The sequence below is a fragment of the Epinephelus lanceolatus genome, chromosome 16 (assembly GCF_041903045.1).
Source record: "Epinephelus lanceolatus isolate andai-2023 chromosome 16, ASM4190304v1, whole genome shotgun sequence".
NCBI lineage: Eukaryota > Metazoa > Chordata > Actinopteri > Perciformes > Serranidae > Epinephelus > Epinephelus lanceolatus.
In genome coordinates this window covers 17302016-17329615 of record NC_135749.1, presented here as the reverse complement: position 1 = coordinate 17329615, position 27600 = coordinate 17302016, and the positions used below count along the sequence as shown (strand labels likewise).

General features: G+C 41.8%; 1 protein-coding gene across 3 annotated transcripts in view; it reads right to left on the bottom strand.

Moving 5' to 3' along the window:
• Positions 1-464: 464 nt before the first annotated feature.
• The window catches only part of LOC117263044 (uncharacterized), a 65273-nt gene continuing 38137 nt past the window's right edge, over positions 465-27600 (bottom strand). Inside the window, exons 26-47 of one of the 3 annotated variants that reach the window (XM_078176130.1) lie at positions 25554-25655; positions 25401-25449; positions 25223-25303; positions 23499-24152; positions 23204-23340; positions 17706-17801; positions 17395-17452; positions 17140-17246; positions 15103-16000; positions 14225-14346; positions 14022-14126; positions 13815-13872; positions 11293-11427; positions 10960-11055; positions 9904-10086; positions 9693-9770; positions 9459-9592; positions 9231-9359; positions 4518-4575; positions 4343-4423; positions 4135-4224; positions 465-3009 (exon numbers count right to left, since the gene is read on the bottom strand). In XM_078176130.1, coding sequence (XP_078032256.1) covers positions 806-3009; positions 4135-4224; positions 4343-4423; positions 4518-4575; positions 9231-9359; positions 9459-9592; positions 9693-9770; positions 9904-10086; positions 10960-11055; positions 11293-11427; positions 13815-13872; positions 14022-14126; positions 14225-14346; positions 15103-16000; positions 17140-17246; positions 17395-17452; positions 17706-17801; positions 23204-23340; positions 23499-24152; positions 25223-25303; positions 25401-25449; positions 25554-25655 — 5655 coding nt within the window. In that variant the 3' untranslated portion in view covers positions 465-805. The remainder of the gene's footprint in view (positions 3010-4134; positions 4225-4342; positions 4424-4517; positions 4576-9230; positions 9360-9458; positions 9593-9692; positions 9771-9903; positions 10087-10959; positions 11056-11292; positions 11428-13814; positions 13873-14021; positions 14127-14224; positions 14347-15102; positions 16001-17139; positions 17247-17394; positions 17453-17705; positions 17802-23203; positions 23341-23498; positions 24153-25222; positions 25304-25400; positions 25450-25553; positions 25656-27600) is intronic. The other 2 variants (XM_078176132.1, XM_078176131.1) reach the window with 2 other exon arrangements.

The following is a 27600-nucleotide window of genomic DNA, read 5'->3' as shown; positions in this document are numbered from 1 at the left end:
TGGGTAGCATTGGGGAAAGACAATGGCTTGGGTTAAAATGATCACCTGAACTACGGAACATGAAATTTCACAGGAGGCATGCTTTAGCATCTAGACACGACCACGCTTGATGGACTTGACATTTAACAAAGTCGCATGGAAAAACATTTTAGGTCAAATGTAGTGTCCTGTCTGCAACCCATTCTGCTTTAATTGTTCTTAAATTACATTACTTTTATAATCCCCACTCCCTCTACTCAAAAACATTGGTGCATTTGTGTGCAGGTCTAATTTGGATGTTTGAGATGTTTCATGGACACATCACTCATGCCAAGAGTTCTAGGATGTTGATAAGTGACCCATTAGATGTGATCCTTTTTCCCCACATTGATTTCTGTGTACGACAAACGTATAAGAAACAAAACAAGGCTAAGTAAATTTATTATAGCCAAGGGGAAAAAAGGACAAAAAAGACACAACTTTAATTCACAGTCAACAATTTATCTCCATTTTATTAAAATGAACAAAACATGAAAATATAAAACTACAAACATCACAAAAATGATGCCTGACAATCTTTTTAGGAATGTTAAAAACTGAAACAAGCAGTAGTAACATAACATAATGTGCTTTTTGAAAGGATTTACAAACAAAAATATCTTCAGTTCACTTAAAATCAATATTAATTAAAAAGGCACAAATTTAAACTCATGTATAGCAGAAACAAACACAGAACAATAAATAACAGTGTATGACAGAAATAACTTTGGTAACTGGCAGTTTCATGGCGGGGTGAGATGACCACAGAGGCACCTATGGTAAAAAATCATGTGCCAGGTGCAAAAAAGGGGTTTGCAGATGGCTGGGGCATCATTTCAGTGTTGGCTGCAGGGAGATGGTAAATGACTCCAGGTGTATTTTGTGTTACTAAGTTGTTGCTGTAAAGAGTTGGAGCGAATCCGCTGGTGCTGTATTGGTTCAGGTCAATCATTTGTGAACCGCTGGGTGGAATCATGAATGGACCAGTGCCAACGCAAGTAGCCTCATTGGTTATGGAGCCAACTTCAGCAGACATGGAAGCACTTGGCCATGTGGAGTACTGCCCCTGAAGTAACAACCCTCTCTGCTGCATTCCCAGCCTCCCCCATTCTGGTACCTGCGGAGTTGCTCCACTCTGTCCAAACAACTGCAGAGAGGAGTGGCTAGCTTCCTGCTGTGGGTGAATCTGGCTTGAGTACAACCCTCTTGTAGTCTGCCCTTCATATTGGTATGAACTCCAAGCATATACAGGAGGGGTGTTTGGCGTTGGGTTACTTCTAACAGCCTCGAAAGACAAATAACCTGACTGTCCAGTTGTGACGCAAGCCATTTGGCTATACTGACCATACCCTCCTGAGGGGTCACCGGGGCTTACTGTGGACAAACTGTGAGTGGCCTGATTGCCCCTGTTCACCTCAGTGTTGCCCTGTTCATTATAGTCTACCACAAACTGCTGCTCAGGGGGTTTTGGCCTGACCGTTACGATGGTGTTAATGGGCAACTGAGGAACCCCAGTGCCGTCAGTCTCTGTGTAATATCGTGGCTGTGGTATCTGACTTGGATTATCATTGGTGACTGTACAGTGGATGGGAATGGGGTTGGATTGGTTTCCAAAGATGTTGTGAGCACTGTCACTTCTCTGCTGTTGTGGGTCAGTGGGGTCAACAGTGCTGGCAGATGGTAACATGGTACTGAAGGCTTTGGCTTCAGTTGCTCTGAACAAAAGGTTGCCCCGCGTTGAAGTGGAACCCTCAGGAGATGAGCTGCTGGCTGAGTAAAAAGAGCTGGCATTAGGGGTGACAAGTTGGTTCTCATGGCCCAAAACCACAGGAGCAGCTGTTGAGAACATCTCCTCTGATACGTTAGAAGGGGGTGGATTGTTTGTTACTTTAACCAGCTCCCACTTTAAATCCCATCTTGTTGTTTTTTGGACCACCGTAGTCTGCACAGAATTTGGATTCCATACTCTTTCAACACCACTTTCGGAGGAATTGCTAGCACAGGAGGTATTAGTATTACCATTATTTGGAGCTAACGTGCGAGGGGACGCATGTACCTCAGACTTCATCTTTCTTACAAGAGCAATTAGTTCATCAAACTTTGTCATGTCCATGACTGGTGTGTCTTGTTCTGTGTCTCCATCCTTAAGAGACATGAGGGTGGAGGTTGCAGCAGGATTAACAGAAGTGGGCTCAGTGGCTGATTCGGAGCTGGGCTGACTGACAGGCTGCAGCACACTGCATGTCTGTTTGGCTGGAAAAGGATCCTCTGCAAACTTTGTCATGTCCATGACTGGTGTGTCTTGTTCTGCGTCTCCATCCTTAAGAGACATGAGGGTGGAGGTTGCAGCAAGATTAACAGAAGTGGGCTCAGTGGCTGATTCGGGGCTGGGCTGACTGACTGGAAAAGGATCCTCTGCAAACTTTGTCATGTCCATGACTGGTGTGTCTTGTTCTGTGTCTTTGTCCTCAAGAGACATAAGGGTGGAGACTGCAGCAGGATTAACAGAAGTGGACTCAGTGTCTGATTCGGGGCTGGAATGACTGACAGGCTGCAGCACATTGCATGTCTGTTTGGCTGGAATAGGTTCCTCAAGTTGAGGGTTACTTGTGCAAGATCTCATGGATGTTTCAACAGATTCATCAGCTTTTCTTTTCCTGGCTGGACGGCATTTATCTCTGGGGGACTCTGACAGGATCTGACTGGTTTGAGGACTAATAACAGAGTCGGACAAGGATTCTGAGTGTACCTCTGCCTGGTTAACTTCCAACTCTGGCATCAGGCTCTGGTGTTGAGGAAATTGGGTTCTGGGTTCTGGCTGGTCTTGGGGACTGAGACATGTATCAGCACCAAGGATAGAAGACGTGACAGAATCAGTTGTGGAGGAGACACTGGTCACATGCGGAGGACTCAAGGCTCTTCCTTGCTTGACCTTGTCCAAATTTCCAACCATCTCTTCCAAACGAGGTTTCTCAGTTTTCTGTCTTGCTCCTAAGAGAGACAGTGGAGAAGGAATGGAGTCTTTTATAAATTTTCATATATATAAGAAATTATTTCCAGTATTGTCAGATTCCCAAAGTGAAGCGGCATTCAACCTGCCTAAATCAGGGCATTAGAGCCCTATTGATTTTATTCTTAACATTTGTAGTACACTGCAGATACACTGCTCAAGAGCTTAGAGCTACATTTGGTGATTTTTATGAAAATGACTTTTATCATCTTTGCTAAAACTGCCACTATATTCTAAAAGAAGTTCATGAGACAGTTAATCTATGAGAAAAAATCAACCAGTCAAATCCAAGCTAGGCAGCGCTGATCAAATATGAATCAATATTCTGTTACTGCATTGCCTGTTTCTCGACTCAAATGTTTTCAGAAACGTATTTTAGTGTACTGTTTAGCAGTAAAATGAGAAAGTTTGTGACGTGGCCACCATGTTGGAGATATTGCCACCAAGCACCACCGACTGGCTGGTCCAACTTTCTCATTCTACAGCCAAACAGTACACTAAAATATGTTTCTGGAAACATTTGAGGTGAGAAACAGGCAATGCAGTAACAGAATTTTTGATCAGCAGTGCCTAGTTTGGCAGACCACAGTTCACGAGCAGTGACTGTCCTTGGCTCTGATTGGTTGCTTTCATTCATGTGCAGTAATGTCACTGAGGCAATTTGAGAGGGCAGAGGAATATGATATATTTCTTTTTTATTAACAGGTCATCTGTGTCATGCACTTCTTTGTTGATGTAGTGACAGTTTCAGCAAATAGGACAAAAATGTTTCTTTTAAAGTTACCAACTACAGCTTTAACTGATTAATTTGAGTTTATAAATATGCATGTAAATATACAAATTTTTAAAAGCACCAGAAAACATGAGTACACACTTCATAATCTAAAAGTATTTAAATCATTGTAGAATTACCATGACAAACCTGTAAGTATTACACAAGTCATACCAGTTTCTGATCAATAAACATTGACTGGAATTCTGTGATACTTTAGATTGAAAACAGCTTAACTCAGAGTGCTGTTATTTTGTACAAGGTCATGCAAGTCTGTTACAAAAGTGGACTTCAACTTAAATATTATAAATAATAGGCTGAATCCCAGCATTACCACCTCTTTGGTCCGTCTCAGGTGGCGGTTCTGTCTGCGTCTCCATGGGAAGAGATTCCTCTGGACTCTGCTGGGCCTCAGGCTCCTGGTCTGTGCAACAGAAACCAAAACTCTTCTTTCTCATATTCTGCCTGTATTAGTCACTTAAGTTAACCTGTATATAAGAATGAGAAACAAATGACCCTGTAACTGGGCTCACGGAACTCACCCTTTTGTTCTAGTGTACAGATGACTTGCCAGGGGACGCTCAATTTCTTTGCTTTGTAGATTTTTTGAACCATCATTAAAGCTACAAAAAGAAAAATAGCACAGTTGATACTAAATACAGTATACTCCCATGGACCATACACTGTGTAGACGTTGCAAATTAAGTTTACTTTTACCTTCACTGAAAGGAGCTTTCTGAACCATTTTATATAACTCCGGCCTCAGCATGATAACCTTTGTGAGAAAAGACGAAAACAGGGCAACAATTAGCATGGTGAATATTTATTTCCACTTTGTACACTGACTTATTTTTTTAGTTGTTTTTAGGTAGAACTGTGAAATCATAAGACACATATCTTGGGAGAAATGAAATGACACATATTACAAGTATAATTATGTTTGACTTTCTTAAGTGCTTGTGTAGTAATGTCTTAACTTCTCCTGTGCTCGATCGGAGTATCATAAATGTAACATTAGGGGTCTTGGAATTAGGGGTGGGCGATACAATGACTATGTACAATGTATTGGTATATTTTCAAGCAAGATATAAATTTAGACAACACCATTTATATCCATATAGGGTCAAGTTGCATTATATGACGCATACCAGAGTGAATCTCTCCCCTCTCACATTCTCCACACAGCTCCGCCCCACTCACTCACTCACAAGTTCTCCCGCAACACTTTTTAGAGCCGTAGCCTGACGTGCACCTCCCCAGAAATTAAACTACACGTCGTGGCAACGCAGACCTCCTGTCTTTACTTTAATTTCACAGATAATAAATAATAAATAGTGAAGACAGTAAAGGCTCCACAGAACTAGCACTTTAAGTCTTGTGTGTGGTTTATCCTGGTTTCATATGAGCAGAGAAAATCTCAGCTATTCACTAGGCTAATTTATACAATGTAATGCCATAGACTTGTGCTAACAATGTTAGCATCTCCTATTTGTTTGGAAAACGTGTTAAGTAGAAGACAGTTGTTTTGTTGCTGAACCTTGTGAGTTGTAATGAAGCCGAATTATGTAACGTTGCCTTTGTTAAATGTTACTGTTGTCCCTGGCTTCATATGAATAGAGGAAAAGTTTGCTAGTGCAGCTGCATATTTTCAAACAAGGGAATAAAATCCTTGTCTTTGCAGTTTATTTTGATCACAGTCTGTTTTTATAAAACTGCTTGTGACATCTCAAATGTGGGTTTGACTTGCAACTGAAAACATGCAGCCCATTTCTTATAATATACCGAGACATACAGTGGTGTGAAAAAAGTGTTTGCCCCCTTCCTGATTTCTTACTTTTTTGCATGTTTTCCACACTTAAATGTTTCAGATCATCAAACAAATTTAAACATTAGTCAAAGATAACACAAGTAAACACAAAATGCAGTTTTTAAATGAAGGGTTTTATTAATGAGGAAGAAAAAAATCCAAAGCTACATGGCCCTGTGTGAAAAAGTGTTTGCCCCCTATACCTAATAACTGGTTGGGCCACCCTTAGCAGCAACTACTGCAATCAAGCATTTGCGATAACTTGCAATGAGTCTTTTACAACACTGTGGAGGAATTTTGTCCCACTCATCTTTGCAGAATTGTTGTAATTCAGCCACATTGGAGGGTTTTCGAGCATGAACCGCCTTTTTAAGGTCATGCCACAGCATCTCAATAGGATTCAGGTCAGGACTTTGACTAGGCCACTCCAAAGTCTTCATTTTGTTTTTCTTCAGCCATTCAGAGGTGGACTTGCTGGTGTGTTTTGGATCATTGTCCTGCTGTAGAACCCAAGTTCGCTTCAGCTTGAGGTCACGACCAGATGGCCGGACATTCTCCTTCAGGATTTTTTGGTAGACAGCAGAATTTATGCTTCCATTTATCACAGCAAGTCTTCCAGGTCCTGAAGCAGCAAACAGCCCCAGACCATCACACTGCCACCACCATATTTTACTGTTAGTATGATGTACTTTTTCTGAAATGCGGTGTTACTTTTACGCCAGATGTAATGGGACACAGACCTTCCAAAAAGTTAAACTTTTGTCTCGTCAGTCCACAGAATATTTTCCCAAAAGTCTTGGGGATCATCAAGATGTTTTCTGGCAAAAATGAGACAAGCCTTAATGTTCTTTTTGCTTAGCATTGGTTTTCGTCTTGGAACTCTGCCATGCAGGACATTTTTGCCCAGTCTCTTTCTTATGGTGGAGTCATGAACACTGACCTTAACTGAGGCAAGTGATGCCTGCAGTTCTTTAGATGTTGTTGTGGGGTCTTTTGTCACCTCTTGGATGAGTCGTCTTGGGGTAATTTTGGTTGGCCGGCCACTCCTGGGAAAGTTCACCACTGTTCCGTGTTTTCGCCATTTGTGGATAATGGCTCTCACTGTGGTTCGCTGGAGTCCCAAAGCTTTAGAAATGGCTTTATAACCTTTTCCAGACTGATAGATTTCAATTACTTTTTTTCTCATTTGTTCCTGAATTTCTTTGAATCTCGGCATGATGTCTGTAGCTTTTGAGGATCTTTTGGTCTACTTCACTTTGTCAGGTAGGCCCTATTTAAGTGATTTCTAGATTGGGAACAGGTGTGCAGTAATCAGGCCTGGGTGTGGCTACAGAAATTGAACTCAGGTGTGATGAACCACAGTTATGTTTTAACAGGAGCTGGGGGGCAAACACTTTTTCACACAGGGCCATGTAGCTTTGGATTTTTTTCTTCCTCATTAATAAAACCCTTCATTTAAAAACTGCATTTTGTGTTTACTTGTGTTATCTTTGACTAATGTTTAAATTTGTTTGATGATCTGAAACATTTAAGTGTGGAAAACATGCAAAAAAGTAAGAAATCAGGAAGGGGGCAAACACTTTTTCACACCACTGTATATTGTGTATCGCCAAAAAGGTTTGTAAGTGTTCATCATCGCAGGAGAGTAATGACATTTGTCAGGTAGTAAAGCTGTAGACCAGACTAAAGTGCCTAAAGTGAGAGAATCAGCCTTATCTTGTGGAAAGGTGACAAATGGGGTCAAGCCTTGACCTTTGGGAGAACTAGCAGAGGTTAGTTATTAACGACCAGAAAAGTCAAAGCTGATAAATCAGTCTTGTCTAAAAGGAGTATGAACAAAGAAAGGCACACAAGATGGGACTGCTCCAAGGTATAAAGAAGAGCAGCTTCTCATCAGGGTGCACATTTTGAATGTCCCTTTGCTGTGTAACATGCTCTGAGCATTATTTAAGTGTGACAATACCAGTGCTTTACCTATATGTATTCAGCAGCAGCACTGCAATATAAAAGTCTGCCCATATGCAATTAACTCACTATCTCTACTTTAGGCGACAGATTCAGGGACGAGCAAGGGTTATAAATAGAACATTCTCAGATAAGGGTGCTCTGATCGACTGGCCACTAATCCTTACTGGACTATATTCATATTAAATAGTTTGAAGGACGATCAGATGGCGCAAATCATGCAGCACAATTTCTCTACATGCCACTAAAATGGCTTCACTGGTCTGGTGCTTCTGACAAACTGTAGCTCACACTGAACATTCATTGTTACATTCATGGTTTGCTGCTAACCTGACATCCAGCTCAGCTGCCTGTCCCAAGTGCAGGCACGCTGTCTCCACCTCTCCTTGTTCGCCACATGCAAACCACACTGAATGCTTCTAGAGAGGCTTCGATACACTCTGCTGTTTTCTGACAGTGTTTATGCTTACTGTTGTTTGGTCCTGTATTGTGCCCGCACAACCGACATGGCATCTTCATGTATACCAGCTATTTCTCATCTGAATTTCTGCAAAATTTGAGTTGTTTTTTTCTCTGGCAACTGGAAATGCAGGGTTGATCAGAGGAGAGCTGGGGCAGTTCTAACAGTTTTTGGTTTTGATGTCATTATTCAAAAACTTCAACTATTTGAATACATTTTTATATAGCTAACTTGTATCTGTGCTCAACTTGTTAACAATCATCCAAGATTTTTTCAAGCAACGTTAGAGGCACAATATTGATTGAAACACTGATGTCAAATGTTACATCTGCCCCAGAGTGTGGATACCCAAGCCCAAAGGGACTTGTCAGAACCCGACGGGCCGGGCCGGGCCAGGTTTGGATAACAAATCAGAAATTTTGCTCGGGTTTGGCCAACTTGACATGCTGCTGTGTTGTGCTATGGCCTATTCAAGTGCTGGAATTTGTTATTTACATGACAACGCCTGAACACAGGCTCCGCTCCAACGGTGTGTGCTGTGCTTTGCTGCTGTGCTGCTGTGTGTGCGGCGTGTTTGACTGTGCATAACAGTAGCCTTTTGATAGCCATTTACACAATGTCCATGTATGATCACGGTAAACAGACAAGCTGTATCCATGATAACAATAACTATGTCAGGTAACAAACTGCGTCTCAGGTCGGGTTCAGACTTAAAAATCAGAAAGGCTGTAGCGTTCAGGCTGTGCTCGGATATTACTGTCTTGGACTTGGGTCGGGTTCGGTTCAGGAAAATGTAGCCTGAGCCGCACTCTAATCTGCCCCTATATGCAGGAGCCATTGGAACGGCATAAGGGGTATGGGAAGCATTTTATCAAATGTAATTCGACATCTACTACTGTGTACAAATATGTGTCTTAAGCCGTTCTCATGTTAGCAGACACATTAAATATCTTCTGGCAGCTCAAAATAAAACTCACGCCCTTCAGCATTGCTGCTGGAAAAAAATCCTGGGTGAAAGAATAAGATTTTTGTCTTATTCCTTTTTGTCAGAGAGGAACTGCAACATTTGTCCACCATAAATGACAATTTCTTTCAGTGCTTATCAAAAAGACTACAAATATGTTTAATTACACGCCGTGCACAAATTATCCTATAGACATTAGAGATAGCATGCACAATATATGGACCTACATATTACCTGCGCATCAATCTCGTTGTAACGCTCCTGTTGTGCCACCCTCTCAGCAACGCCGTTAAAAATCTTCTCTTTATGCTCTTCAGGCAGGTCATACTCCATGAAGGACAGAAACTGAGGTTTCAACCTCCGCTGCAACACATGCATCATATCAGATAAAAAACATGGGCGCAAATGTTAAATACTATTGTTGTTTGAAGGTTTTTAATGCATTATTGAGACGAAACTCACCATGTAATTTTCCTGGTGTTTTTTGCTGACCATGTGTGAACAGATGTCACTGATGGAGAGTGTCTCTGCACAGCTCTCACACAGGTAGAATGGATTCAGAAATACCCCTTGACACTCCCACACAGAGCTCAGACCTGATGATGACACACTGTCGTTAGCATATTGTATGCTTTTGAGATGATACAAACCACTGGAAATGAAAATGATTTACTGTGAAAGGAGGGACACACCCACCTATGACTGTATCAGGGTCGTATCCCTTCACCATCAAGTAGTGTTTAAACAAATTACTGCTGCCCTCGATGCTTTGCCCTGTGACAGCCAGGCAAAATAACAAATCAGTACAACAGCAACATTTGCAACATGGTCATATTAGGCCATTTTTAGTATGAGCAAAGCAGTGCATTCTCTGTTGGTGAAGGTGTATGACAAACAACAGACATACCTGCTATTCCTGTGTCTTCAGTGCTAGGATCTGCGATGGGCTCATTTTTATTCACAATCAAAGAAGAATGAGGCTGGTCTGAAATCAGATGGTCAGCTTCTGGCTCTGAACTCTTCATGCTCTGAGCTCTGTCTGATTGACCCACAGCAGGAGTTTCTCTCTTTTCTGAAGTGGATTCAATTTCTGAATTAAAAGGAGCAATATATTAAAAAGTCTGGACTTTAAAAAAAATTAATATCTCATGACACAGAGTCTGAAATCTTGTATTTAAGCGTGTTGGTTCTCACCATTGGCACCAAATCCACTTTATCCAAAACCGACAGCTTTTCTCTCACTATTGATAACTCCTCCATTTCATCCTCCCCCCAGGTTAAGAGTCTGGGCGTCATCCTTGACAGCACACTATCCTTTCACTCCCACATCAATAACATTACCCGGTCTGCCTACTTCCACCTACGAAACATCAATCGTCTCCGCCCCTCACCTACCCACACTGCCGCCATCCTTGTCCACAGCCTTGTCACTTCCCGTCTTGATTACTGTAACTCTCTCCTTTTCTGCCTCCCTCACAAATCCCTCCATAAACTTCAACTGGTCCAGAACTCAGCTGCCCGTATCATTACTCGATCCCCCTCCATCCACCACATCACTCCTGTCCTCCAACAGCTCCACTGGCTCCTGGTTCAGTTCCGTATTCAATTTAAAGTCCTCCTGTCCCCTCCGCCCACCTCACCACCATGGGGAGCAGGGCATTCAGCCGCTCTGCTCCCCGTCTCTGGAATTCATTACCACCCCAACATTGAAACATCGATTCACTCCCCCATTTCAAATCACAACTCAAAACACATCTGTTTAAAACTGCCTATTCCATCTGATGCCAATTGCTCTGTCACTTTCTATTGTTTTTTTTTTTTGTTTTTGTTTTTTAAATTGTTGTTTCTTTTTAATGTCTTTTTAATGTCATTTTGTGTATCTGTACGGTGTCCTTGAGTGCCAAGAAAGATGCCTTCAAATAAAATGTATTATTATTATTATTATTATTATTATTGTTATTACCTGAAACTTGGACCAAATGCGTTTGGAGCTCATGTCTCCTCTCTTGCTGTGACTGGATATCAGTAGAACGTCCTTTATTTTGTTGCATGCACATCCCTGAGAGAAAAACTGTATTCATTAGTATTCCACACGTCTGTGCCTCATTCACAGGTCTTCTTATAACACCACAAAAGACACGTGAGTTTCTCAAGTTATCAAAAATTAAAACCCCTAATATACCTCAGCTGGGGCAACAATATGTCCAAAAACAACAAAGATCCACTCAGAAATGTATTAAGGGTGAAAGATACAGATACAACTTGAATAGTGCTTAGAAAGGACACTTGAATTTACCATCATCTGGGCTTGAAATTTCCCATGGACTGGAAGAGGGAACTTGCTGTCTCCAAGGCTCTGCAGTATCAGTTGAGGAGGGCGATGACAGGTCCATGTCTCTCTCTATCAACTTTTCTTTCAGTTTTTCAATAGCTGAGAATAAAGAGCGAGAGAATGAATGAAAACAAATGAGCATACTGTATGAAGAAAACAATCCACTGTCATGAATATGAGTAAAAATCTGTGAGTAATTTTCCTGGGGAGCTGATCATTTATCAGAAGATGTTTCTTTAAATACAAATGGGACAGATACTGTACACATGCATAGGTTTACCAAAACTAAACTGTAGCTAATAATTTCAGCAAGCACTCATCTGTGTATTGGCAAGAGTCTGGCGATGATACAATGATGATTCAATATTTTGGGACATATTGCGATACTACAAGCAAGGTGATATATTGTGATTTTTAAAATCCAATTTTAGGAAAATTGTCATAGTATAAGCAGAGCTCATTGAAACGGAAGAGCGGATGAGGAGAGAGAGGGAGCAACAACAGGCAGAGAAACATGTCTGAATCCAGCTAAAGATAAACACAGACGTTCATTTCTCCTTTCCGTTATGTTGTCGGATAATTACTGTATACTAACAATCCGAACCTATCTGTGTGAAAAAACTGCACTTTTAGTGGACGTAATTTGACGTTGTTTAACGCTGTCTGAGCGCCCTATTATTTAACATGCGCTCATGGGCTGCAGGCAGGTCAGCCCTAGCTTCATACTGGAGAAATGTCAAATATTGAACATCCTATCACTCATTTAGACAAAAGTAGATCGGAAAATAGGGCCCAGGTTGAAAAAACATTAGTTCCCCTTTAAGGGTTATATCTGTAATATTTGAACTCTGTATGAACCTGATAGAGATCTGCATGCACATATGAATTGACTGAATCCTGCCACGGCTAGGGATGGGTAAAGTCAGTGAACAGCAGAGAGGCCGTAATGGAAAGGAAGTGGAGATAAATCAAAAATTACTCGAGTTGACGGCAGCCACAGCTCGTTACTGTAGGTGCAATTAAACCTTTGAGTAAAAAGCCAGTACTTTATCGATACTCGTGGTTAGCAAACATAAACATGTAATCATGCAGATATTTTCTTCTGCTTTCTTTCAAGTCCCTAATCCACTGCTGCTAACATTATATTTTACACAAGGACAGCACAGAGTTTGACTAATAGTGAATTGTTACAAATGTGACAAAAAGTGACAGCTGTCTGTATGTAGTGTAACCGTTAAAATCCTTAAAGTTGGGCAAACACATTCAAACTAAGCTACTGGCTTAGAGAAACAGCCCCTCCTCTCTCTACCAACACTAATGTTACCTGCACACAATGAATCGCATCAGCAGAGTGGGAGCAAGACAGAGCACAGGAGGACAGGAGGACAGGAGATCGGGCATGAGGAATGACTTACAGTGACTGAAAAATACTAAACTTCACTCAGTATTTTGACGTCAGGAATATTATTTGCAGTTATAAAAATTATATTGAAAATTCAGTAGTTCTGCTATGAATTTGTTTGTTTTTAAATTAATATATTTTCTAAAAAGCAATTATTTAGTAAAGAAAAAGAACCAATAAGAGTATCGATAAAGTACCAAACGATAAGGAGCATTGATAAGAGTAGTAGTATCGATAAAATCTTAATGATACCCATCCCTAGCCACAGCTGTGATGGCGTTACGGACAAAGAGGTGTAATTACACTAACTGGTGCAGGTAAAAAAAAAGTGAGGTGCATGTAATTTCAAAAATTACACGCACCAGTGCATACGCAGAGAATGCGCAGAGAATAAGATGCTGGAAGTGCTTTCTTTATGAAGGGCTGGGATGAAGCGCTCCCCAGCGCCCTGCCACCACTTTTCTCCTGAGGAAAAATGCTATGTTGTCCCCTAAAGGGACAAGTGGACCTGAACCAAGGGGTTAATTGCATGCTGCTATTTTGTCTCTTCGACCACACTGTTGTAGCAGTGCAGCACTAACTTGGGAGCAATAAATCGAAAAAACAAGATCATGAAGTATTACACTGGTAGGAATTGCTTTACCTTGTTAATATGGACTTCAAAACTGTTTTGAAATACAAAACTAAGGAATTTTAAACCTGCGATTAAAAATGTGTGATCAATCAGTTATTAACTGTAATTCAGGGATTAATGACAATTTAAAAAAAAAAAAAAACATCTTATGAAATCCCTTATTTTAACAATTTATTTTTAATTGACAAATATATTTTCTATTTTAAATATAGTTTTACATCACAATCACACTTTATAGGAATACAGGCTTTTTCACTAATTATAAAAAACAACCGTACTGTGCTGTGCCTGGATAGTTCCACAAGTTCTGTACTAATATTGCTGAACAGTTTTACAAATAGCAGTCGGGCTGCTCTTGGTCATTATTTTTTATTTTTTTATTTATTTTTTTTTTTTACATTTTCAGTCACTTTGAATTAGATTTTTGGGGAGTTATTGGGATATCTTTACCTTCATCCTCTGAAAGTCTAGCCAGCTCTTTGTACTCATCAATCTTCACTTCCAGTCTCTAGCAGAAAGAACGACAAAAACACTCATACAACTGTAATTAAAAGCAATAACAAGCTAATTTTAAAGCTGCCTTAAAGCAGATTAACAACCACACACAGTGTCAATTTGGGGTCATTTTGAATGTTGAAGAAGACTCGAGTGGATCACCTTGATGTCATGGGATCTTATGTCCTTCTCAACCTCAGCCAAGTGGTTTGCTTTCTCAACGACTTGGCCATGAGTCTTGCCAATCCAGCCAGGGTAGCGCATCCTCTAGCAAGATCATTAGGAGCACACAGTTAGCATCTGTTCTACTGCCCTGCTTTACAAGCTTCTTATATTTTCTATAATGAGACTTATGAAGTACAAACCAAATAGCCTAACACGTGGATAAATTCACACGTATGACTGGACTGCTGCAACCTGACTGAACACAGCTGACAGTAGACTTGCTGTCTTCCTTGACACGTCACTGCAATCAACTGGTTTAAGCCTATAAAGTAAACAAACAATGCAGACAACTGATTAAATCAGATAGAGACAATTCTTAAAAACTTACCGAGTGATTTTTCCAATATACACTCACCAGCTTTATTAGGTACACCTGCCTGACTGTATTAATAGCCAATATCTAATCAGCCAATCACATGGCAGCAACATGATGCATTTCAATTGCAGACATACACATACATGTCTCTTCCTCTCCTCTCTTTCTGTGAGCAGGCAGGCAGGAGAGAGTTAACTATGGTTACATGAATCGGCATTACCAGGTCATTTTATCATGAGCCTATATGTATATGTATATGTAAGCCTATGTGATGTTTGACAAAAAACGTGATAGTCTTTGTAACATGGATGTTGTCATGCCTGTTGAAATAAATGCAGGTCTGTTTGTGCGTGTGTTCTATTTTTTTTTCTATTTCACTATGCAAATACTGTACACTATGCCGGCATAAACAGCAACCCGACTGGCACTCCCTGGTTTAAAGCCATGGTATGGAAGCATTTTGGCCTCTATGAAGTTGGAAAAAAAGGATCTGTACATAAGCCAGATGGTATGCAAGTAAAGTGTGCGATCATTTGTGGTGGGCCGGTCGTGGCCAAAACGCCTAGGCCAACTTTTTGTCCCAGTCCACCCCCGCACTCCTGTCCGCTAAGGACATGAAACTCTGTAGTAGTAGTAGTAGTATACTGTAGTAGCAAGGTGTACCTAATAAAGTGGCCTATTAGTACAAATAATAATACTTACCAATTCTGGGAAGGCTTTGACTTGTCTTTGTATGTGATGGGTCTGTGTGTGGATTCTTGTTTTCAGACCTGGCAGTGAGATGGGGAGCTGCAGGTGCCTTACTCTTAGCAGCATTTGGTGCAACATCAGAAGCCGAACTCACTGAATTCTTCATGGGTGCAGTCTTGACAGAGGCCACAGTATTTTCACATGCAACCAACGTTTTAGACATTTTAGCAGTGGCTACAGATGTCCCCATAGTTTGAGATGCAACCGCAGTTTTAGATGCATTTTCAGAATTTTTGGAGGCGTTTTCTGATTTGGAAGCAGTTCTGCAGGCGGCTTTACGCACTACTGTGGATTCTGATTTAGGGGCGGTGGCAGTTTTGTGCGAAGTTGCTGAAACTTTGGCTGCAGCTCCAGTTCTGTTTTCAAGTGGTTTGGACATTGATGGGATGGAGCTTGCTGTAGATTTGCTGGCGGGTTCTCTCAATTTGGTGTTTGCTGTAGTACAGCTGGAGGTTGCAGCTGTATGACGGGAGCAGGGTGCCGTTGATTTGGTGGTGTCCGGAGTAGAATTGGAAGATTTGTCTGTAAACTTGGAGATGGCCGTCATGGATGTGGTGGTTACAGTAGAGTCTAAAGCTGCTGCAGTTTGGGAGGTCCCCACTGTTTTGGAAGTGGTTGCTGTTTTTAAAAGTCCCACAGTTGTGTTTGAAATGATTTTGACTTTGTTCTCGCTACCTCTGCAAACAGTCATGTTGGTGTTAACGTTCTCAGCTGACTCAGACACTTTGATATGGGTCATTGAGACATCTTCGTTTGATTCACGAGGGACTCTGGTTTCATCGGAGGTGGTTTCTGAGGATGGCTGTGCCTTAGAGTCTTCTGGATCATCATCAATCTCCATATTCACCACCTATGAAATGAAATGAAACAACTGTATTCAGCTGATTGCTTATTTTTCTGTTTTTAAAGAGCTACAAAGTACAGATGCCCAGCTTACGTTTTTTGTTGCCATCTATAGAGATTGTAGAATCTATGACCCATATTGGCCAATATAGAGCTGTCATTGTTGTAGTAGCTGGTATAGTTGTATTACAGTATAGTTCAGTTTGACTGCTTCATGATATATTGGGATCTCCACAAGGGGGCAGCATAATCTAGATTATTCCTTTCTTGGATAATGTACAAACTGCACGTTATTTTACTTCGTGTTCAATTTGTGGTAATGTTACCTTACCTCTAACCTTTACGATTCGTTTTTGTATACGGTGTTATTGATCGTTTTGATAATCAACTCAGTCTTTCAATAGTGAGGTTACCCAGTTAGCTAGCTTAGCTGACTACTGAAATTAGGAAGAGTGCTGTCAAGTTTATGAGGAGGGCGGTCAGCTCTGCTCTATGGAGCTTTACTGCTCACTTTCACAGCTTGCAAGCACGGCCTGTAAAAAGAATCATTTTGACAAAACGTTAGCCAAGAGCTCTGAAAATCAGGCTAGCTTGGTGCTACACTATGTGACTCGCTAATCCCTCATATTTTAGATTATTTCAGATGAATTGGGCTGCATTCCCATGGAAATCACGCTCATTGTGGTCCAATGCTGGGTCTACCGTTTGTATCAGTGGCTGAAGAAACTTTGCTTTCACTCGTCTCTGCAGCAGCTGCTCCTCTTATCTTATCCACTGATCTAATCTGATCAGCTCTGATCGATCGAACCACAAACTGATTGCAAGGAAGTCTTGAATGTGATGATCAAACAGTTTTTTTTTAAGTTTTTAAAATAAAAAGTCAAGAAAACTTCCACTTGCCCGTAAAAACCTCCCACATTCAGAGAAGGGATAAAGACTGATCCCAAAGAGACAATAATGTCTTTCTCTCTCAGACCTATGCTACTCGTACAACAATGGCAGGTGACTGATGCCCCCCCCTACTACACTTAGAACAGTTATCTCATTATCTGTTTCATCAGCTTAACATTTAGTTTGACTTCTGTAGGACATATACAAACAGCAGAAAATAATTTTGTCAACCTGATGGATGCCAAATTGACTGACCTGGTAGTCGTCCTGGTAGGTAGGTTGAACGCCAGGCGAAGCTGAGGTCGAGGGAAGATCATGCCCACTGTCCTGCTGATTCTTAAGGGCCTTCACTGTCTGTATGGCTGTGTACATGATGGAAAATACAGAAGACATGGTGTACGGCAAATGTTCTGACTTTTGCTTTCACCTGTTGACTGAATCACATTAGCTTAAAACAAAACTATTAAGTACAAACAACATTCTCAAAATTATGGAAAGATGTGGCCTTACCTGATTTGAAGTCTTGCTGTGAGATTTTATTGAAAGTCTCATCATCCAGATCAACAGCCTGGAGTTCAGAAATACATTTTAAAAACCTTTCATTACACTCTATTTGAAACAACTCTTTATCTCAGTTGTCTACATAAAAACACTAAAGATCTGTGTTCTGTGACCTAGAATACAGTTTGCGTGTGGACAAAAGGACAAAATGCATGGAGAAAGCTATATTTTAAAATACACCTGTGTATGTGTGAACTAGGCGCCAGTTTAGGAAATGACAGTTACAACAATATCCACAAATAAAAGGACCAGGACCAAACCTCAGCTTCTCCATATCCATTTTCTTGTTCAAACAATTCAGCCAAATGTCTGACTGAGTCCCTCTGATGCATTCCTGGTGAGAGGTTCTGTAACACCTAATATGAAAAACATACACATGAGAAAGCATTACTACTACAAAACAGACAGAAAGTAGAAAACAGAAGAAAATGTTCTGGGGCCGGTTGCATCAGACCCCCAGGAAGTGCGCCAGACTTTGAAGCCAATTTGACATGTTGACCAAAGTGTATAACTACAGCTTCTGGGTCCATTGTGTGATGCCATCTGGCTCAAAAAGACTTTTTCACCATAGACTTATATTGGAAAAAAGCTGTCTGTCAGTCAGTGGATAAATGTTTTTGAGCATAACAACCCCTGTGAAATGACTCATGTCACTGAAGGGATTTGATCCATTCAATCTGATAACATTTTAAAAGTCTGTGAGAGCCGCATGACTAGGGTTGGGATCCGGATCCGGTTCTTTTTTGGAACCGGGTTCAAAGTTCCGGTTCCGGACCCGGTTCCATCACATTTGGCGTAACCGTTCCTGCAAACGGTTCCTAGATTGTAAAAAAACAAACAAACAAAAAAAAAAACGTGCATTTCCATTGGAGTGCGGCACGGGCCAAGCCCGACATTATCTAATCACTAAAGCACTGAGTGACACAGTTGTCATGGTTACAGACTATTTAACAGGCCAGGCGTGCCTGCTCAGCGGAGAGGGAGACCTCCGTGTTTGAGACGGGAGCAGGCGACGGGAGTGGGCGGCAGGAGGTCCGACGCTTCCAGCGAGGGGAGAGGGAGAAATAAAACAAAATAAGATAAAATATGAGACACCTGTCTCCCTCTTTTATTTAATTTTCAGCATTTAATCAAGGCGGAGGCTGGTGGCGGGTGGTCCGCTTCCAGCGAGGGGAGAGGTAGAAACAAACAGCCAATGTGTGTGTGTTCTGTTCAGGTGTTGTCACGTAAATAACACAGAGTGGTCCCGAGAGAGGAGAGTCAGCAGGGTTTCTACTCGCGGTGCTTCCTCATTCCAAAAAAGGGGAGCACTGCGCTCCGCCCTGTTTTGGATCTTCGTGCATTAAACAGTCACTTGAGAAAATACACGTTCAGAATGTTAACACACAAGGTGTTGTGTCAGTCTATCCGTCTGACCGACTGGTTTGTGACGATAGATTTGGCGGACACATATTTTCACAGACATCCTCCCTGCACACAGGAAATTTCTCAGGTTTGCGCATCAGGGCATAACCTACAAGTATCTAGTTCTTCCGTTTGGGCTGTCACTAGCCCCTCGGGTGTTCAGCAAGTGTGTGGAAGCAGCGTTGTCTCGGTTAAGGGACAGCGGCATCAGGATTTTTTCGTACATAGACGATTAGCAAGCGCACAGAGATGCAGAGACAGTGACGTCACATCTCATGAGCCTGGGCTTCAGAATAAAATGGTCCAAAAGCCGATTGCAACCCGCACAATGCACTGTTTATCTGGGTCTCAGCATAAACTCCCTCTCGTGTTGTGTCACTCTCTCACAGGAGAGGATACAGGCATTCACTCAGTGTTTGGCCCGTTTCCAGCTCGGCGCGGCTGTGCCATTCAGAGTCTGCCTGCAACTACTGGGTTTGATGGCGTCAGTCATATTGGTAGTGAGGCTGGGCCTCCTCATGATGAGGGATATGCAGAGATGGGTGGCATCATTAAAACTGTGCCCCCGCCGTCACCTCCGCTGTTTGGTGACGGTTTCACCAGAGGGCATGGCGGCTCTCCGTCAGTGGAACCCGGCGATTTTCTCTCAGGGAGCATGCCTGGGGATAGTAGCGTCGAGGGTTGTCATGACGACGGACGCATCGCTGACAGGATGGGGAGCGACCTTTGAGGGCAGAGCTGTGAACGGCATCTGGCCATCGGAGCTGACCCATGCTCACATAAACTATTTGGAGTTAATGGCAGTATTTCTAGCACTGAAACATTTTTTGCCGCTCCTCATGGACAAACATGTTCTGTTAAAGTCCGACAACTCCATGGTGGTGGTGGTGTATGTGAACCGTCAGGGGGGCACACGATCGTTGCAGCTACACCGATTGGCTCGCAAGATTCTTCTGTGGAGCAGCTCTCGGCTCGGGTCGCTGCGGGCGACGCATGTGGCACAAGTGCTGAACAGAGGAGTGGATCTCATGTCAAGAGGAAATCCTCTGTTTGGGGAGTGGAAACTTCATCCCCAAGTTGTGGCTCAGGTGTTTCAGAGATACGGCCAGGCTGCCGTAGGTCTGTTCGCATCGCAGGAAAATGCACATTGTCCTCTATATTTCTCCCTGACAGACGCAAATGCACCATTGGGTGTGGATGCATTGGCCCACCCAGAAATGGTGGCACTCTGGGCCTGGCCCGTGAAAGGCTGAATCTGGATGCAGTTGGACTGCCCCCCAGTGTGATCGACACTATTCAGTGTGCGAGGGCCTCTTCCACCCGCTCGCTATACAGTGGTAAATGGCGGGTATTTGAGAAGTGGTGCGAGGAGAGGCAGATTGTCTCCTTTCAGTGTTCAGTGAGGGATATCCTCTGTTTTCTTCAGGACCTGTTGGACAGAGGGAAAGCCTTTTCCACAATTAAGGTTTACTTGGCGGCTATCTCAGCGTGCAATTTGGGCCTGGGTGATAAAACACCTGGCCGCAAACGCCCTGTTTCTAGGCCCCTGGTGCCGTTACGGGATTTGTCAGTGGTGTTAGATGCCCTTTCTCGACATCCTTTTGAACCTCTGGAAGGTGTGGGATTGAAGATCCTCTCACTCAAAACTGCGGTGCTCTTAGCTTTGACTACGGCAAAGCGAGTGAGTGATCTACAGGCACTGTCGACACACTCAGCCTGTATGCAGTTTGCCCCAGGGGATCTAAGGTGTGTTTAAGGCCTAACCCGGCCTTTGTACCTAAAGTAGTAGAGTCTGCGTACAGGTGCCCCACGGTGGAACTGGGGGCTTTTCACCCTCCCCCGTTTGAGACAGTGGAGGATCGCAGACTGAATACTTTATACCCGGTGTGGGCATTACGTCTGTATGTGGATAGGACTGCAGGGTTCCGGAGGAGTGACCAGCTGTTCGTGTCCTGGGCTACGCCCCACAAAGGGAAACCACTTTCCCGCCAGAGGTTATCCCACTGGATTGTGGAGGCCACAGAGCTGGCTTACAGATGCAGGGGCCTGCAGCCTCCTGCAGGGTTAAAAGCTCACTCCACCAGAGGCATGGCTACATCATGGGCTCTGTTTAGAGGGGTCAGAGTTGAGGACATTTGTGCCGCGGCAAGTTGGGCCACACCACACACATTTGTGAGATTTTACAGGCTGGACGTTTCTGACACGTCCCCGGCCCATGCGGTGCTGGGGACGGGGGCTTCGAAGGCCTTTTAATACGTCAGACTGGGTCGTGGAGCCGGATGGCTTCGGGAGAACATGCAATCTGGGAGTGGGCCATAGAGCGATTCCCATAGTGAAACACCTCACTCTGTTATCAAAGAACCAGGGATTACGTTAAGTAACCCAACGTTTTTGTATTTGTATGATTGCATTTGTGTTTATTACATACTTGTTTAAGTATAGCAAGTATAATAAATATAATGTAGGAATCGGTAAGGAATCGGACCGTTAAGAAGGAATCGGTAAGGAATCGGAATCGTTAAAATCCTAACGAGTCCCAACCCTACACATGACTAAATAATTTCATCCCCATTCAAGTTATGGAGTGTAGAGGCAGATGATGTATCATTTGATACCAAAGGTGAAAGTAAGGTCAGTTACACAAGGTTTAGGAAACAGTTGATCAAATATCAGATTTGGCAGCAAAAAGGACTCCTTAAGAGGTGTTTTGATAATTTGAGTAGTTTGTGCGTAAGTCAAGCCTTGAGAGGTCAAATGAGGTAGAATGTTCTGGGTTAGGGTGACCTGACCATTGGAACAGATGTGCCAAGTTTAGCAATAGGAAAAATTTTTGAGATGATAAGGACACATGTGATCCAGCTCTGAGAGAAACAAAGAAGACAGGAAAATATTAGCGCACGAAGTCCAGCTTTAGGAACAAACAAAGGAAGCAGGAGAACATTGGATTCCCAGGGAATATGACCCAAGCGTGTCCCTACACACACACACACACACACACACACACACACACACACACACATACACTCACATGCACATGAACGAACAGATGCCCACTATAAAGGCATTTGAAGGTTGACTGTTCGGGGCTGTTTCGCTGTGTTGCTGTTTCTACTGGTGTACTGTTGTACCTACAACCTGTATACTGAGTTCTGCAATTAAAGTGATCCCGTTGGCTGTAACCTTTCTCCGTAGTTCTCCAAGTCTCCTCATTTCAGTGTTTTCTGAAGTCGAGCATCCTAACCTTACAGGAGCACTAAACCAAAAGGCAGAAGTAAGCTGTTCGGTCGGTAAAGTCTCTAGTGCACATGTTCTATGGGCCCATTGAAGAAAGATCCAGGTAGTTTTACACCTGGGTAGACAAACTTCTATTGTGGCATGCACCACTGAGCAACTTAGATAGGAATAAACAAGCCCCGCCATCAACACTGTGAACAGCTCTCTTTATACATCCGTGGGTCACTAAGACAGGGCTTATGTCTTGTCTTAGGTTTAGTTGGTCCAAACGTGGCATTCTAAGTTGTGATTGGGGTCACACGTAATGGCTAGGAGTCAGAAGATGGATTATTACTTTCAAAGAAGCAGCCGTGCATGACCACCAACTTTTTGAACAATGACAACTGACCTGAGGGTGACCTTAAACAAAGCTGTGAAGTATTACTTTTAGCTTACACAAGGAAGACCCCCCAAAAAATACTCCTTCACAAATAACATAAACTTAGCTGCAAATGTGTGATCGGTTCAATCAGATGCTAGTGTCATCCTTACTCTTTAATACCACTGCTAACAACAAACTGTCCGTCCAAACACAGACACACCACTCCTGCACAGGTCTATTAATTTTTGAATCTCAATGTACATGAAATGTCCTTTTATTTTTTTTGGATGCTACATAATAACACCACCCCAGATGATAAATGATAAACTACACTTTAGCAAGACAACAAGAACATGTACGTATCGTAACAACGCATGCACTGCTAGACAGTAGCCACAGTGGCATAGGCATTCACACGAACATGCATCCATCAGTAAGACAAGGCGTAACTAAGACAATGCTGAAGTGTGGTTGGTGCCACTATCGTAAAGTCAATTCCAAAGACTGGTTTTAACAAAGAGCGACTTAGCAGCTAGGACAAGGCTTAGTAAAGACCAGACGTTGCAACCTGCTCTGAAGGGGTAGTGAGGATGGTAGCCCTAAGAGAATCGCTTCACTCTGATGAAAAAGTCCCCCCGGCTGGTATAACACACTGTGTCTGACTGGGGCCTGAGGCTTTCAATGTACACATCACATATGGGAGTTCTGCCTACACAGATTTAAAAAATAATCCGAACCCATTCTTTAACATTTACTCACCACCAGATACATCCTCTGGTGGTAGACTCCGGTGACATGGCTGATGATGTCCTTCTCTGGGATCTTCAGAGAGCAGCACTCACAGAGGTAGAGAGGGTCATGCTCATCATTGTTGCATTCAAGAAGTGCACTTAAGCCTAGAAGATATATTGTTCAATATTAATACTGTTACAAATCTTCTCCCTAGGCTTGAAATGTTCCTGTTTTATTAGAAAAAGAATGAAGCTCAATTAGGTAAAACAATGGATTACGTCTCAAAAAAAAAAAAAAGAAAAAAAGAAAGAAAGAAACTCACCAACAACAGGATCTCGGCTCTTCTTGCTAAGATACTGCCACAACTTATCTCCTGGTTGCTGATTCATACTAGCGGATGCTGTAACGACCACAGGCTCAGACACATTTTGTGCGTTACTTGGCAAATTTTGGGGTTCTTTATGAGATGTGTCTTCTTTGGAGGTGAGCCGCTGCCTTTTATGGTCCATTTCTTGTGTTACATTTATAGCAGGACAGGTGTCCTCCTGTGAGAATTTCCTCTTCTGTGTGATACTTCTGCTTGTCTGTATTCCGGCCTCTGTTCCATCACTTCCATCCGTTGGTTTTCTTGATGTAGGCTCTTTTATCTTCTCCTCCTTTATTCCCTGGCATGTCTCCCTTCCCGCATTCTGTATCTCCTCTGAACTAGTTTTTGAGGTCACATCTCCTCTCTTTGATTCTTCATCACTTGGTGTGGGAGTCTCCTTGTTGTCTCCCTTTTTTGTGTTTTCTCCACTTTGTACACAATGTGCACTGGAGACATCAGCACCAACTTCTACTGACATCTTTTTCAGGGTTGTCTCGTCACTGTCGGAGTTTTGACTCAAAGTTTTCTCACACCCCTCCATCGTCCTGCTGTGTTTCTCACTATTGTCTCTCACACGGTCCTTGTCTTTTTCCGAGGTTTTTCTAGGAACTGAGAAATACACATGATGTTAAAGATGCATTTAATTATAATCATCCAAAGCTATGGAAAACACTACCTATAGAAATCACGGAAGCCAGCTCGCACTGGTGGAGGTGTGCCACATCATCTCGTTCATAATAATACCAGTATGATTTTAATATGATGCGTAAAATTTATATTGTGATACTCGCTGTATTTTGACTTGTTCACATATTGAACAAGTATACCATTACCCACGGCAATAACAAGCATGGCAGAAAGCGAAATCATTACAGACTCCGCGGTGGTTCCAAAAAGAGGAGCAGCTTCAGCAGTGTGGAATAAACTGTGGTGTCCTGAATGTTTTATGAACAGCCCCAGACTTCTTGGACTCTTTTAGCGAGTTACCACTCAGAGGGAACTCATTCAGCGGCTCCTCTGGCAGCAGCACAATCTCTCTAGCCATGTGCACACAGGAGAAGATGTCTTCAAGTGATTTTATCATAAACCTTTGGTAATGTAAACCTATGTGATGCTCGCGGCTGGACAAAAAACTACATATATGTGAATGTGCAATAGTTCTGGTATCATAACAGCCTGTCACAGGTTACAGTGTGATGATTACAGGAGAAATAGCAGAGCATAAAGTTCCAGGTGGGGAAAAAAACAACTCCATTATTTAGGATTTTGCTAAAAGACATTCTGGGTTAATCTGAGAGATGCTTATTTCGGTTACTCAATGTCTGTTGGTGAGTCTGTGCCCAGAATTATAGGCTCTGATTATTAATAAATGCAAGGTCTAAAAGGTGATACAAGAAAAAATACTATATGAGATTTGGATTAATAAACTCTCAAATCACCACCACTTTTAGATGAAAATTGCTGAATCACTTAATCCATGTTTAAAACTGTTTTTAAATATCCTTTTATATTGGATTGCCTTGTTTGCCTGTTTTATGTTCATTATGTCTATTTTCATGTGACACGCTCAGTGCTTATAATGCCTTTATTGTAAAGCCCCTGTGCTGCATTTTGTGCATGACAGGTGCTACATAAGTAAAGTTTATCAATATTATAATTATATATTTGGCTTGACATACCCAGCTTTTCTTTAAGACATATTGGGGGTATTAACTCTGTTTTTCCTTCTTTCTTCTTTGCAGATTTCAGGATCTTTATTGCTGGAACAAAACACAACATAAGTAACAGTATAAGAATAGTCAGGATAATAATTTACATTTACAGACATTAAACATTCGTTGCATTATGAATACTCACCTTTCTCATAGCTGCATGGCTCCCAGATGGGCTTGTCCAACTGTACTATCTTTGAAGGCAGAAAATATGGCGATAAAAACATCAATGCATGCCTAGAGGAAATGCTACATAGCATGGAGATAGTGCAGAAACTCACTGCATGGTTCAAAATACCTGTACATCTGATAACAGGTGAGACCATCCTGCCTGTATTGCCAAGTCCAATAAGGTCTCTGCACTAGTGCTTGAATTGTCGAAGACCCGGTGGAAACACTTCTACACACACAAAGCACAAATACACAAATGTTTAGTCCAGTTAACAGTCAGAATTTTTCTGCTACACTTAAACACACCTTTGTGGGGGAGTTTGAGGTTGTAAGAGCGCCGGCTCTTGCTGTGCACACAGTCTTCACACCTTCAGTCCAGAATTTCACAATCCACTCACAGATGAGTGTCCCTTCATGGTCGCCAGTTTTGTGGTGGCAAAACAACTCTATTTAATAAACAGTTTAAAGAAAAAAGTCTTCACATGTCGGCTGTCTTTCTTGAGTTTTAATAAGCATTAATAAATGGAGTCACACGCATACAACCGCATGAACAGTTAGTCAGTGAGTCAGTGCCTAGATGTTCTTCAGCTATGCTATCTTTATAGTTCCCAAAACACATGCATGTCAATAGTCAAAATAGATAGCAAGCAGGTGGTTCTGCAGTAAGCATCCCTAAGACAACATCTCTTGAGGCCCACAAGGACACTTGTTGTTTAATCTGCTTCCATTTGGCCCCTGCTGTATCTCACACTGCTGTCACATTAGGGGTTAAATGAGCAACACATATCATTAGGTGAGAAGTTCAGTTTCATCAAAACAAGTAACCTCAGAACATGGGTATACAACACATGCAAAACACATTATAGGTTAAATACCAGAATTTTCCATCACACTCACTTGTATGCAATATCTAATATACCACAGATATTCAGACATTCATTTCTTGACATCACTGTACTTATTTGTGTACTTTTTATTGTCCCCAGAAAGAAATGGGACTATAATCAACAAACTGCATTAGCAGATACTACTTAAGACCAATAGAAAAACAGCATATACTTTATATAATAATATCACAACTAGCGCTGGATGGTGATACATTATAGTATAGCAATTTATAACCGTTTAGGAAACAAATTGTGAATGATAATAATAATCAATAATCAAGTATGCTTAAAAGTACTACAGAAGTAATTACAGTAGTTTTTGTACTTTATGCAGTATAATTAACTTCTGTAACAGCAGTGTCACTATCCATACTCATTACTGAATGTATTATAAAGTCACCTATGGATGTGAACTGAAAAAGATGAACATGTTTTTTTTATATGCTATTAACCTTGCAATTTTTTTCCAAACCATAACATAAAAAAGTTTGCAAATTTTCTGCACTACAACTCTGGTATATTCAATTATTGTCTCAATTAACCTATTTATTTTTAATACATTTTACACAAGAAAGCTCTGTTTGATTATGGAGAGCACATCTGAGCAACTGAAACAACTGTCCTAACTGTGGTTTATGTGGAAAATAAGCATACGGCATTAAAAGATTTATTTTTTTTATCTGCATGTTTTTTGTTTTTGTTTTTTTTTTTACCCTATAACACTTAGTATCCAGTAAATCATTTCAGTCCATGGCTAATGCACTATTAGTGCAAATAACATTAACATACCTTATCTTGTCCTCCTCTGGCAACAACAGCACTTGTAGTTGCAACACATCACTGAGCTAGCTAATGTTAGCCAAGTAAATGTATACCATAAATTGCTTTTTAAATTAAAATGAGTAAAATAAAACTGGATAGAAGCAAAATACAAATGCCCCTCGAACTTTTAAAATGCCACTGATGTTAATTCATAGGTTTTGCCAGCATTAGCAAGACATGCTCAGTCGGCTAGCATTAGCTTAGTTCACTTGTAGCTTTTCTAACGTTAGCTCGTTAGCTATCGATTAGCGCATCAACGAGCGTTATCGGTGGGAGCGTATCTATGTTTCCAGGGTTCTACTATATGTTTCCCGGGTTCTATGTTCCCCACTTAACCCTGCAAAAAAGGTTCTATGTTCCCCGCTTACACAAAAAAGGTTCTATGTTTCCCAGGTTCTTTGTGGCCCGCTCAACCAAGTGGGTAACATAGAAGCTTTTTTGCACGGTTAAGTGGGGAACATAGAA